The sequence below is a fragment of the Danio aesculapii genome, chromosome 10 (assembly GCF_903798145.1).
Source record: "Danio aesculapii chromosome 10, fDanAes4.1, whole genome shotgun sequence".
NCBI classification, from domain to species: domain Eukaryota; kingdom Metazoa; phylum Chordata; class Actinopteri; order Cypriniformes; family Danionidae; genus Danio; species Danio aesculapii.
Genome location: NC_079444.1, coordinates 19,856,163 through 19,870,761, shown reverse-complemented (window position 1 = coordinate 19,870,761; position 14,599 = coordinate 19,856,163). Strand labels below are relative to the sequence as shown.

Below are 14,599 nucleotides of genomic sequence, written 5' to 3'. Positions count from 1 at the left end.
GTGTAAGGTGACAAAACAAATGTACAATATAGTGTTTATATCTTTGTTTATTTCTAATATAATATTATAAATATTTGGAAAAGTGATTCAAAAGTGTGTTTTGTGTATAAAACTGGATGAGTTTATTTCCACTGGACTGGGGAAAAACACTTTATAAAGAGCCAAAATAATAAAAACTAAATTCTCAAAATTGACAGGTGCATAAACAATATATATATATATATATATATATATATATATATATATATATATATATATATATATATATATATATATATATATATATATATATATATATACAAACACTATATATATATATATATATATATATATATAACACTTTTAAAACAATTTTATATACTTTTTCATGCACTTTAATTATTAATTATACTGTTATTTTTAATCTTGAAACCTTCAATTGTGCTTAAAAATCTTTTCACATAAATAAGTGATCTGAATGAAGTAAAAAATGGTGGAAAACTAAATTAATGCTAACCAGTCAGATTGTTCATACTTATAATCCTCCATCACACACAAATGGCAAATGATCTGCTGCAATGAGATGCTATCAAATTCAAGTCTGAAGTTTGTAAAAGAAAAAAAGACTTTTATAGACGATTTTGAGGGGTGTAAACAAAAACAATGGTCACAATGCATTTCCTGTTTTACATTTTTAACTTTCATAGCTTCCCGAGAATCCAATGTTAAACAATGATATAAACAATGTTATGATTTAAGATAAAGTTATTATTAAATTGCATCCTGTTGCAGTTATGAAATAGTTTGATAACAACGGTGGCGCAGTAGGTAGCACGATTGCCTCACAGCAAGAAGGTCGCTGGTTCGAGCCTCGGCTGGCGATGGCGTTTCTGTGTGAAGTTTGCATGATCTCTCCGTGTTGGCGTGGGTTTCCTCTGGGTGCTCCGGTTTCCCTCACAGTCCAAAGACATGCAGTAAATTGGAAAAGCTAAATTGTCTGTAGTGTATGTGTGTGGATGTTTCCCAGTGATGGGTTGCAGCTGGAAGGGTATCCGCTGTGTAAAACATATGCTGGATAAATTGGTGGTTCATTCCACTGTGGTGACCCCTGATTAATAAAGGGACTAAGTTGAAAAGAAAATGAATGAAATGAATGAAGCAGGAAATGTTCATTAGCCACATTGAAATTGTCTATAAAAGGCTGTTTTAAAGCCTTAGAGAGCCTGCTTATAAGAATCAATTATTGTAATTTTTAAATAAATTGTTTAAAAAGAGTTTAGCTAAGGCGATGCTGTAGCGCAGTAGGTAGTGTGGTCGCTTCACAGCAAGAAGGTCACTGGTTCGAGCCTCGGCTGGGTCAGTTGGCATTTCTGTGTGGAGTTTGCATGTTCTCCCAGTGTTCGCGTGGGTTTCCTCCAGGTGCTCCGGTTTCCCCCACAAGTCTAAAGACATGCTGTATAGTGAATTGAGTAAGCTAAAATTGTCCGTAGTGTATGAGTGTGAATGAGAGTGTATGTTTCCTAGTGATGGGTTGCAGCTGGAAGGGCATTCGCTGCGTAAAACATATGCTGGAAAAGTTGGCGGTTCAAGCCGCTGTGGCGACCCCAGATTAATAAAAAGACTGAGCTGAAAAGAAAATGAATGAATGAATGAGTTTAGCTAATTAAAATGACCAAACAAGCTGACATGAAATATTAATATTAAATGCAAATATGAAATAGATTTTAATTGAAGTAATAAAATAACTGAAATACATCAAAATCTAAACAAAGAAAATCATGAAAATCTTTAGCTAAAAAACAAAATAAAAAATAAAAAATAAAATGTATATATATATATATATATATATATATATATATATATATATATATATATATATATATATATATATATATATATATATATATATATATATACAGTTGGTCAAAATTATTAGCCCCCCTTTGAATTTGTTTTTCTTTTTAAAATATTTCCCAAATGATGTTTAACAGAGCAAGGAAATTTTCACAGTATTTCTGATATTTTTTCTTCTGGAGAAAGTCTTATTTGTTTTTATTTCGTCTAGAATAAAAGCAGTTTTAATTTTTTTTAAAAACCATTTTAAGGTCAAGATTATTCGCCCCTTTAAGCTATATTTTTTCAATAGTCTACAGAACAAACCATCGTTATACAATAACTTGCCTAATTACTTAAATTATAGTAAGTATAGTAATTATATTAATTATTTAAATGTCACTTTAAGCTGTATAGAAGTGTCTTGAAAAATATCTAGTCAAATATTATTTACTGTCATCATGGCAAAGATAAATAAATCATTTATTAGAGATGAGTTATTAAAACTATTCTGACTTCAACTTCTATATACAGTATATATATATATTTATTTTTTTCTTCAATTAGTATTCTTGGCTCTGTAAAAATACATGCTTAAAAACAGCACCCATGCTTTAAATACGAATAAAGACAATAAGTTAATAAAAATTCCATAAACTTTGCGTAATTATAATGCATTTTTATTCAATCTGCCGAAATAAAAAGTATAAAAGATTGCAATATAACATATAATCATTAAAAGGCAGTTTATGCAGCAGTACAAAATACTGGCATTAATACTACAGTATAAACCATACTGATTTCAGTCCCTTATTGTTAGGCAATCCCTCACAGAGAGGACATTAGTGATGCACCAACTGCTCGTCAGTTTTGTCACAGGAAAACACTTTTTTTGCTACTGTGTTAAACATTTATTCTGTTCTTCAATACAGCACGGTTCGTTTTTCTTCTTGAACAATCAAGCATCAGCAACAGCTCTTCTTCTTTGGCTTCTCCTGCTCAACTTCCAGTGTTTTATCATCTGAAATAATAATACCACATCAACTTACTCCTTACAACCCAATGTCCTCATCATGTCAGATTTATGAGGTTTCTCTTACTGAGAATACTGCCATCTCCGATCTGAGTGCTGCTGGTGGTTCCAGACTCCAGGTCCTTCATGACGGCATCTTCAAAAGCTAGAGCTGCCACACGGAAGAAAAACTCTTGGACGTTTTCACCTTCAAAAAAAGTAACAGTTACATGTATAGCAGCAACCATCTTCAACTTTGTATAAGCCACCATGGTATTTATACCAAAGTGCCTTTAAGGCAAGTCATTTCACTCGGCGGCCATCTTTGAAACGACTCTCAGGCAGTATGCTCCGGCATTCTGTTTGAATGGGGAAACATCAAATTCTCCAAAACAGCTTGCCAAGCTTACAATTAAATTTTATATTAGGAAACAACAATAAAATTAAACAACAACTGTTTCATAGTTTCATTTCTAAATGTTCGAATCATACAAAATCTGCAGAAATTCACTTTTCCCAGCCCCTCCCTTGGAGACTTATCAGGTCTATATCAATGGCTGAATGGCTCTTGTACTAGAAGGTGGGTCTTTATTCACCATGTTGGCCGTTACACATTTCCCCATTCAAAACTATACGAGTGACACATCTTGTGTATTCTATAGTCTTTGTTTATACTAGCCTATTTTAAAGAACACTCCACTTTTTTGGCTCATTTTACATCTCTGCTAAAAAATAGCAACTTTTCATTTTCTGTTGGTTTTAATACAAGTAACCACAGAAAAGGCAAGTTTTAAATAAGTAGATTAGTCAAATTATTTTGTCTTACTGAGCGAGATGCTAATGGTCTAATCCAATTCAACGATCTATGCTAAGCTAAGTATAAAGTTCAATTTGAGATTGTTTTGAAACTTTGAGATTGGCTGAATGGATTGCAAAAATTGCAAAATTCAACTGTTTAACTCTAGCGGAGTTGTAAAATGAGCCTATTTAAAAAAGTGAAGTGTTGCTTTAACAATGAACTATGTACAAACACAATTTACTATAAATACCTCTACTATAAATACTTTTACTACTCATACTTTTACTATAGTTTACAGTTTACAAACATTTGTATTTAATTTGTTGATTGTTATATTTTAAAAGTAGGTACTAAACTACAGTATATAGTTTACAGCAGTGAGAGAGATATTAATTGTAATTGTAAGTGAGTTTTAAAATAAAAGAAAAACTAATAGTATATGTTCTATTCTGTTCTACTCTAGATTCATATAGCTCTGATCTAACACTAACAATCTGTTTTCTATTTTACATTATTGTCCTCAAAAAACAAAAACAAAACTGACCTATATTTATTTATAGCCCTCCTGTTAATTTTAAATTATTTTATATTTCCCTCCCAATTTCTGTTTAATGGAGAGAAGTTTTTCTTTCAACACATTTCTAAACATAATAGTTTTAATAACTAATTTTAGATTTTGTCTGAAACTGATTTATTATTATTTATTTATATAAAATGTTTAGCAAGATATTTGTTTTCAGCTTAAAGTGCAATTTATAGGCTTAACTAGGTTAATTAGGCGGCAAGTTAGGGTAATTAGGCAAGTCTTTGGACAACAGAGTAGCCAATTGAGAAAAAAATGGCTAAGGGGGCTTATAATAATGACCTTAAAATATTTAAAGAAATAAATAAAAACTGCTTTCTTTCAGACAAAATAAAACAAGACTTTCTCCAAAAGTATTATCAGAAATACTGTGAAAATTTCCTTAATCCGTTAAATATCACTTCAGAAATAAAAAATTCACAGGAGCTAATAATTTTGCCCTAAAATGTGTAAATATAATATGTGCATATTTTTGCTCAGTTACCTCGAATAGTTCTATTGGATAAAAGGCAACTAAATAAATGTAAATGTAAAATGGACTGTTTAATAATAAAAGAAACAATGTTAAGATTAACTTTCCCGTACTGCTGTACTGAACATCATCTTTAAAACTGAAGAACCATGATTGTTTTTGTGAACATACATCATTAACGAAAAAAAAATCATGAATAATAAAACCTTTTCAGGCGTACCTGTTTTTGAGGACACTGACCAGAATTCTGCATTCATTTCTGCTGCAATCTTTATGGCGTCCCTCTCGGTCCTCTGGCACTCTTCTGTAGACTTCACAGAAACACAGCAGGGACTCTTTAATAGCTTCTACAAGTCGTATGTGTACATTTGCATGCATGCTTACAGGGACTGTACTCACCAGGAGGTCTCTTTTTGTGCCAACCAAGAAAACAAAACAGGAGTCTGGTTCATTTTCCCGCACCGCCTCTAACAACCACTGTCTGTGAAACAAATGAACAACAACAAAAGGTGCATTTTGAAGTAAAAGAAAACATTCTTGGAGTATAATATAATTGGCAGAGTTCAGGGAAAAGGATCCCGACTGTTGCTTTATTTACAAAAACACAGAAAGTAATCCAAGATTGCAAGAATCAATAAAACAACTTCATACATGTAGAGAAAATGCAGGACTATGGGCAGAATCAAACTGAGGTCTTAAATAAATGCACAGTTGAGCATAAACAGTTATGCAATGGGTAACCATAGTAACAAAATAGCAATGGAAACAAAGGTTATGTGTATGAAACAATGGTTTATGGAAAAAAGCTATTTGCCAAGGAAATATTTAACATTTATATTTAGTTTTTCCTGATATACGGCTGATGTTAATATTAAGGTACGAATCATTCATTCATTTTTCTTCAACTTAGTCCCTTTATTCATCCATACACACTCATGACATTTTATTCAGTATCGCAAAAGCATTTTAAATATGTAATATATTAACATCATCAAATAAAAAAATTACAGTAAATACGAAATAAATGACAAAATATAAATAAAAAAGAAATAATACATTTAATAATTATAACAATTACAATAATAATAATAATAATAAAAAGTGTAGATTATTTAAATAAGACACATGAGTTTACATTAACTGTTTCTTATGGTGTGTAGGGTGTATACATATTTTGCAGCTAGTTTAGATGTCAATTCATTCTCTCCGAGTACATGAATCCGGAAGCAAAGCACCCAGAGGAAACCCATGCGAACACGGGGAGAACATGCAAACTCCACACAGAAATGCCAACTGACCCAGCCGGGATTCGAAGCGACCTTCTTGCTGTGAGGTGCCAGTGCTAACCACTGAGCCACTGTGTCACCATGTATGAATCAATAGTTTGAAATCATATATTATTCCCTTTTTAAAAAGAAATATCTGTTTACATTTCCGCTCTCCAAAAATGTACTTACTTTGTGTTTTCCAAGGTCTTGATATCCGCCATGTCAAAGACAGTGATGATAACTTTTGAATAGAAGCAAAAACATTTAACATTAGTGTGAAAACAGACTCTGATCTGGAGAATTCAAAGAAAAACGCATTTTACCTTGAGCTCCTCTGTAATATGCTGATGCAATGCATTTAAACTTTTCTTGACCCGCAGTGTCCCATCTATAAAAAAGACAAAAGAGCAAAACAAATATAACACATAAAAAATTCAATTGAACAAATGTGTTATTTAAATCGTCCAAACAAAACACTCACATTTGAAGAGAAAAAGGCAGCCCAGACATCTCAAATCTCTCAATCTCAAAATCAACACCTATAGTAGCCTTATAGTCTCTCTCAAACACGTCTTTACAGAACCTGTGAAATAAAAAAGCACAGAAAAGACCTTCATATGCATTACATATAAAACATGTATCATTTCAAGGAAACCTGTATGCACCTTACCTGTTTATTAAGCATGTCTTTCCCACATTGAGATCTCCAACCACTACTGCCTTCGACATCTTAAACCTGTCATACCTAGTAGATGATATGAAAATACATATGCATAGGTACGTAATAATATTTGGTAGTATAACAATTTAAAATGAAACAAATTATAACATTATTTACTTTAGAATTATGCAATACATTAAATAATAAATATACAGTATATAACTGTTAAATTAAAAGTGTAACATTCTGTTATTTTATTAAAATTATCTTGTAACCATATATAATTAATTTTATTAAAATCATTTGGAAAAAAAACATTTATAATTATGTAATCATATAGTAATAGTACTATTATTACATAACTATAATATATAAGTACATTTGCTAATTATATTTTATATATTATTTTATAATTCTTGTTTTTATTAAAAAATGTACTATATATATTAACCCTTGCAGACGGGTCGTCCGATCTTGGCAAGCCACCTTGGCTTCTGCATTCCAGTCATCCTTTATTTGCAGGCAAGCTTGTGGATTATAACACTACAGAATAATAAAACAGAATCAGTGCTCACTTCTCATTAACAACATCAAAGAATAGATACTTTTGGCCATTTAGTGAATAAAACCAGCAGTTTCATCAAGTTCGATGTAGTATCTCTCTGGTTTAATACTTTCAGAAAGTGTACATTTGTCCCTAATTTAACCCTACTTCAAAAACGAGTATACGAAGCAGCTGTGCAACGCCTTTCGTTTCAGCAGAATTAGCAGCAGTCCTGTGATTCTGAAGGATTGGTCTACAGTGAAGTCCCTCGATGGATGTCACACGTTCTCAATATACTAATCTGATGAACTCAGTACAGTGTACAGAACATTTGCTGAATTTCCTGTACAACATCTTATAATGCGTTGTGAATCAGATGAGAGGATTTCACTTTTCTCATGCACCAATGTAGCTTCCTCGAAGACAACTTTAAAGGCAAAGATCAACTAAAAAGAATAATTTGCTGTTAATTTACTCTTCAGTTTATAATTCAGTTTATAATATCCAAATGATCATTTATCTAAGATGTAGGGGACTTAAGCAGAGCATTAAAGATATGATCCTTGGTAAAGTCAATGGATACTGGCACTAACAAAATAATAATAAAAATAAAACAGTATACCTGTGGCTCCTATGGATTCATTGAGATTTTATTAATCAATATGATAGGTCTGTGCAAGAAAGTAAATATAATTTACAAATTTATTACTTTTTTTCACAGCCTCTGCAAATGGTCGTGAGTCATTATGCAACAGGATGATTCGTAAATGGCCTCAGGACTGTTTGCTAAGGCTATTGATTGAAGACAATGTAGTAAATAATGTTTACGTTTATTTACATTGAATGATTATTTCTCTTCATAAGACCTCAATGGATCATCAGCAGTCACAGCTATTCCTTTTGTTTGGCCTAAATTTGTTTTGACTCTCAAAACATCAGTAGCCAAGCTATTGACTTGCATTTTATGCATCAACAAAGACCACAATTTCAGATATAAACCTTCTTTAACATTCTATTGAAGATAAAATACATCTTGGATGGCATAAGGTTGAGTCTATAAATTGAAAATTGTGATGTTTTAGGCATAGTTTACCAAAAATGACAAATTCTGTCATATCATATCATATTTACTCATCCTCCACTTGTTTCAAACCTGTTTGAGGTTCTTTCTTCAGCTGAACACTAATATCCTTATATATCCTGAAAAATGATAGAAAAAACAGCCATTGATATATCCATAGTAGGAACAAAATTACTATGAATGTCAATGGCTTTTACAGTATTCTTGAGTATATGCTCCTTGTGTTCAGCAGAAGAAAAAATCATGAATGTTTAGAACCACTACGAAATTTTCAGATTGTGGTGAACTATCCCTTTAAATACTCAATAATCAAATAAAAATGAGCACAACTAGACTTTAGCATGATGTGCACCTTTGGAAATGCGGATATGATCCTGTCTCTGCTGACAGGTGGACTGAACTGCATTGTCTTGTCAGCAAGTTATCCAGAAAAAATCGCCTGTGAAAGAAACACAAAAATCAGACCTACTGTAAATATTTACTCTGCACATTTATATTACCTACTTGATATTATAGAGCATTCTTTATGCAGTAGGGCAGAGAGAGATACACTTTTAGACATGGTACACATGTTAGGAGATATTTGTTTAGATTATACAGAAGACGAGAGAGATTGTTTTTAATTAAATTATTAGTTATTCCTCCATGAACAAGCAGAGCTGCGTTCGTATTACGGGAATGACAACACAGAAGAAGCACCGTAACGGCACTATATTCAGCCACAATTATTGTAAAGCATTGCTAATGTTCGGTTTTGCGCATTATGTCTTACTAAGCTTGTGTATATTAAAGCAGTCTCGTACTCACGGATGTTTCTGAAGGGCAGCTTATTCCTGCTGAATGCGCGTTCACGCTCCGCATCAAATCCTCCCTTCTTCGCCATGGCAACCAGGAGACGGAACTCAGCGTCACGTGGTGCAGGAGATACGCATGGCAAAATGCCCACATTTTATTTTACATTTAATCGACGCACTTTGGGTAAAATCAAGTATATGAATTTATGTCAAGCTAATGTTGACATTTTGTAGTTGCCATTGAGATAAATGCTAATAAGCTTATATTGATAGAAATATATCATGCATAGAAAGCATTTTAAAAGGAAGAGAAGTGTCTGTTGTTTCAAAATGATGAAAAAAATGTTGAACTGTATCCCAAAATATCCCAAAAAATTAGTGGTGTTAATGTTAAATGTTTAAATTGATTATATATATATATATATATATGTGTATATGTTTGTGTGTGTGTGTGTGTGTGTGCGTGTGTGTGTGCGTGCGTGCGTGCGTGCGTGTGTGTGTGTTATTGTAACTATGTCAAATTTTATATAGTACTATTATTTATTATTCCATAATTGACATAATTATAAATGTTTTTATTCTCCAAAAATAATAATTATTATAACTGATTTAATGAATTTTATATTAGTGAAGTGTCTATTGTTTTTAAACAAGTGAAACAAAATGTCTCACTGTCATTCAACATAAAAGATACAGTTGGACAAAATGACTAGTCTTCCTGTGAAATTTTAGTTCTTTAAAAAGTAATTTCCAGATGCTGTTTAATGGAGAGATCAATTTCTGCTAAATAAATTCCTAATGGTTTGGAACCACATGAGGGTGAGTAAATAATAATAGTAAATGTTATGTTAAATAGCTAAATTCTTGGTTATAAATGAACAGAATCTATGGGTTTAAATGATAGTGGCAAAGTATAAACTGAATATTTATTAAAATTATCATTCATTATGAATTTAATTACCATTAAATAATTTGTTCTAAATATCCCTGACATGATTTTACTGCATAATGCATCTTAAATGCTATTCATTTTTAAATGCTAGCACACTTTTGTGAAAATAAATTGTCAAAACACACACACACACACACACACACACACACACACACACACACACACACACACACACACACACATATATATATATATATATATATATATTCATTCATTTTCTTTTCAGCTTAGTCCCTTTATTAATCTGGGGTTGCCACAGCAGAATTAACCGCAAACTTATCCAGCATATGTTTTACACAGCGGATGCCTTTCCAGCGGCAACCCATTACTGGGAAACCCATACACATTAACACAGACACATACATACACTATGGACAATTTAGCCAACCCAATTCACCTGTACCAGAGCACCCCACGTGAACGCAGGGAGAACATGCAATCTCCACACAGAAACGCCAACTGACCCAGCTGAGGGTCAAACCAGCGACCTTCTTGTTGTGAGGCTACTGCGCCACTGCGTTGCCTATATATATATATATATATATATATATATATATATATATATATATATTCTGTGATCCTTACAAAACAAAAAAGGAAAAAATATGCTAACAACTGTACTACACGTCACAATTTGTCAACAGCACTTCCATGTATTTGTGTGGGCAGTCAAAGTACAGGCTTTGAAGTAGTACAATAATTATTTTACCACTTATAACATTAGCTTGTGTGCATGCAAAATAACAAAAGGGGAAAAATTAAAACAACTGCTAATTCAGATGATTGCACTGAGTTATTATATATGTACACTACCAGTCAAAAGTTTGGGGTCAGTAGGATTTTTAAATGTTTTAAAATAAGCTTCTCCTGCTCACCAAAGCTGCATTTATTTAATCAAAATTACAGTACAAATAGTAAAATTGTAAAATGATATTGCACTATAAAATATTTCACTATAAAACTGTTCAAAAGTAGTTTATCATTTAATTTAAGAGTTTATTCCAATGGTTTTAAAGATGAATTTTCAACTTCATTAGTCCCGTCTTCAGAGTCACTTCAAAAGCAGTAATGACTGGAGTAATCATTTCATTTAAAACTATATACAATAAGAAAGCAGTTATTTTAAATGTCAATAAATATTTAACAATTTAACCATTTTTACATTTAATAAATGGCATATTGATTAACAAAATAAATTTATAAAACAAATACGAAAAAACAACTGACCCCAAACCTTTCACCGGCAGTATAAATCACAAATTTCCATTTTATATTGAATGCGATTCATCGTTTAATATAAGAACAAACGTTATATTAGTTATAATTTCCTAATTTCACAGCTCATTTCTAATAATTTAGCGCGCGTTATTCTTGATGACCACAGGGTGGCAGCAAACCTCCTCCAACTGTTTACATTAATCGAGACTGCTGTGTCATGCCAAGCAAGTTAGATTGCGCTCTTCGTGTACGGCGCTTCAGGGATGGTTTTTCACCACACCTCAAGTGATGTTTCGTAGTAAGGTCTTTTCTTTCACGTGTTATTGTAAAATAAACACGAGGACCGTCATTTTACACACTACATGAACAATTCTAGATCAGCAGTGCCAGCGGGCCTGGCTTTTTACAGCCCTTTTAATGGATACCAAAGGTCAAAGGTAACTAGGTTGAAATTCTCAGTTTGGCCTACAGTCTTATTCCATTTCACACATATCAATAATGATGGACAATATGGGAAGCTGAAGGGAATCATTTCTAATTGATCCTCCTATCTGTGTTGGGATGTCGTTTTCAGGACAGTCTCTTTTGTTTCGGGTGTGTTTATTGTTATGAATGTGTTCAGTGAACTCAAACTTGACCTCTTTTTCTACTGAAATTACACGAGAATGCAGGCTGCGTTCAGTTGAACTTGTTAGCTTGTTTGTTTGCATGTTTGTTGTTACCTAACTGATAAAGGGCAACAAATGTGGTGATGTAATAATCTGTGCATCTGGCAGATTCAATGGAATAATAAGACAATCAGATGTCTTGGAGATATTAACAACACCCTTGTGTACTTCTGTACAGACTCCAACACATAATTGGAGACAGAAGTTGTCTTTTTCTCACACGTCTGATTTTATATACGATAAACAAATGTGAGAGAATAGCTGTTGGTCACGGTTTATAATATATTATTTATATTAATCAGCCTACACATTGCAACATTTTGTTGATGATTTTAAATAAAAATGAATAAAAGTGACCTACATTTGAAACAGCAATACTCTGTTAAAGTTGTAAGAAAGTTAAATACAAAATGTAATTAAAAACAGGTCAAATTTCACAGTTTCATTCATTCATTTTCTTTTCGACTTAGTCCCTTTATTAATCCGGGGTCGCCACAGCGGAATGAACCGCCAACTTATCCAGCATATGTTTTATGCAGCGGATGCCCTTTCAGCCTCAACCCATCTCTGGGAAACATCCATACACACTCATACACCATGGACAATTTAGCTTATTCAATTCACCTATGGAGCATGTCTTTTGGATTTGTGGGGGAAACTGGAGCACACGGAGGAAACCAACGTGAACACAGGGAGAACATGAAAACTCCATACAGAAACGCCAACTGACCCAGCTGAGGCTCGAACCAGCGACCTTCTTGCCGTGAGGTTAGCGTGCTACCCATTGCGCAACCATGATACTCGCATACGGTAATTAATAAACAATAAACTAATATATTGACCTATAGGAAAACATACTACTACTTGTAATAATTATCGTTACTATTATAGTGTATTTGATATTAATTACGTCACTTAAGAGTGGCATGGTGGCTCAGTGGTTAGCACTGTCGCCTCACAACAAGAGTGTCATTGGTTCGAGCCTCGGCTGGGTCAGTTGGCATTTCTGTGTGGAGTTTCCATGTTCTCCTCGTGTTTGCGTGGGTTTCCTATAGGTGCTCCAGTTTCCCTCACAGTCCAAAGACATGCACTATAGGTGAATTGGATGAACTAAATTGACAGTAGTGTGTGTGTGTGAATGTGAGTGGGTATGGGTGTTTCCCAGTACTGCCAACTTATCCTGGAAGGGCATCCGCTGCGTAAAACATATGCTGGAATAATTGACAGTTCAATCTGCTGTGGTGACCCCTGATATATAAGGGACTAAGCCAAAGGAAAGTGAATATACATTATAAATATGTAATATAAATATATCTGCAATGAAATATATAAATATAATTATTGAATGAAATAATATAGGTGCACACTGTAGGTGTAGGTGAATAGATGGATTAAAAGGTTACATGACAACTTTAAAATATTAAAATATAAATCAATAATACACACACACACATATATAGTAGGGTTGCACAGTTTACCGCTACTATGGTAGTATCGCCATACTATTTATCCAAAATATTGGCGGTTTGTAAACAGTAATATCATCATTAAGGTATATATACAATAGATAATGTTGCATGTGAAAGTGTCACTAAATTGCTCACACATTTGTGCAACAATAAACTTTATTTGAATAGTCTGTGGGGCCCTTTAAGGTAGCAAAACTGTGAAGGATTCGCGCCTTTTATGGTAACCTGTTGCACGTTTTCCAAAGCTTCAGTTTGAACGCACATCTGAATCGGTTCATTTCTGTTCCTGTTAATATGATTTATTAGCAACGATTTCTTTAAAAGAAAGACTCACAAGGTGAAATTTAGTCATTTAGCAGATGCTTTTATCCAAAGCGACTTACAAATGTGGACAAGGAAGCAATTTACACAACTATAAGAGCAGCAGTGAAAAAGTGCTATAGACAAGATTTAGGTGTGTAAAGTCTAAGAAACTAAGCATTAGTAAAAAAAAAATGTTATTTATTTTTTTGAGAGAGAGAGTACAGTTAGTGGTATAGCCAGAGAGGCAGTTAAGATTATTTTGAATTCATTTGGATTGTGACCTGATAAGACTGAAAAAAAAAATAAAAATAGATGAAAAACCCAAAATAGCAACAGGAAACATTGAAAATTTTTTGACTACTTCATATAGCCTAATTTTGTTGGAAAAATGCTCTTTTGTAACAAATGTCTTTCGGCATAATTTGTATCTTTATTTTAATGTGTTTTTGTTGGTCAGTTATCTACAAAATAAATAAAAAGAATGAATTTTGGGTGAAATGGGGTGCAAATAATACTTTGTAGCCTTAAGGGGATTATGAATGACATTCAAGTAGGCCTACTATAACATAGACTATAGTATTTCTGACAATTTTTTGAGTTCTGAATTACGTTATCACAATACTACTTGGTATCATGATACTTCAGCTGGTATAGTGTCGTAAGACTAATTAATGGTATAGCGACAACCCTACTATATACTTAAATATTTTATATTAATTATATAAAAAGTGTATCATTTATATGCATCACTGATGTTTTATTGACATTGACGTTTATTTATTATGCTTTATTTTATTCATGTTAATACATCATGCTATAGTTACATTTAATTATTTATTATTTATTTTAAAAAATCTAAATCTAGGTTGGTTATATATAGTAAAAACAACTTTATTGCAGAAAAGTGAACCTAATAAATAAAAAACATCCACTGACATTAGCCTAACTCTGATGTATAGTGAG

General features: G+C 32.6%; 1 protein-coding gene across 1 annotated transcript; it reads right to left on the bottom strand.

Annotated features, from left to right (window-relative positions):
• Positions 1-2,509: 2,509 nt before the first annotated feature.
• Positions 2,510-9,113, bottom strand: rab36 (RAB36, member RAS oncogene family). Its single transcript, XM_056467066.1, has 11 exons — positions 9,040-9,113; positions 8,585-8,671; positions 7,059-7,150; positions 6,617-6,691; positions 6,428-6,529; positions 6,270-6,334; positions 6,136-6,187; positions 5,078-5,159; positions 4,899-4,989; positions 2,913-3,032; positions 2,510-2,833 (listed from the first exon to the last, which is right to left on the bottom strand). Exons 2-11 carry the CDS (start codon positions 8,636-8,638, stop codon positions 2,778-2,780), a joined length of 789 nt encoding a protein of 262 aa, XP_056323041.1. The 5' UTR covers positions 8,639-8,671; positions 9,040-9,113; the 3' UTR covers positions 2,510-2,777.
• Positions 9,114-14,599: the final 5,486 nt, after the last annotated feature.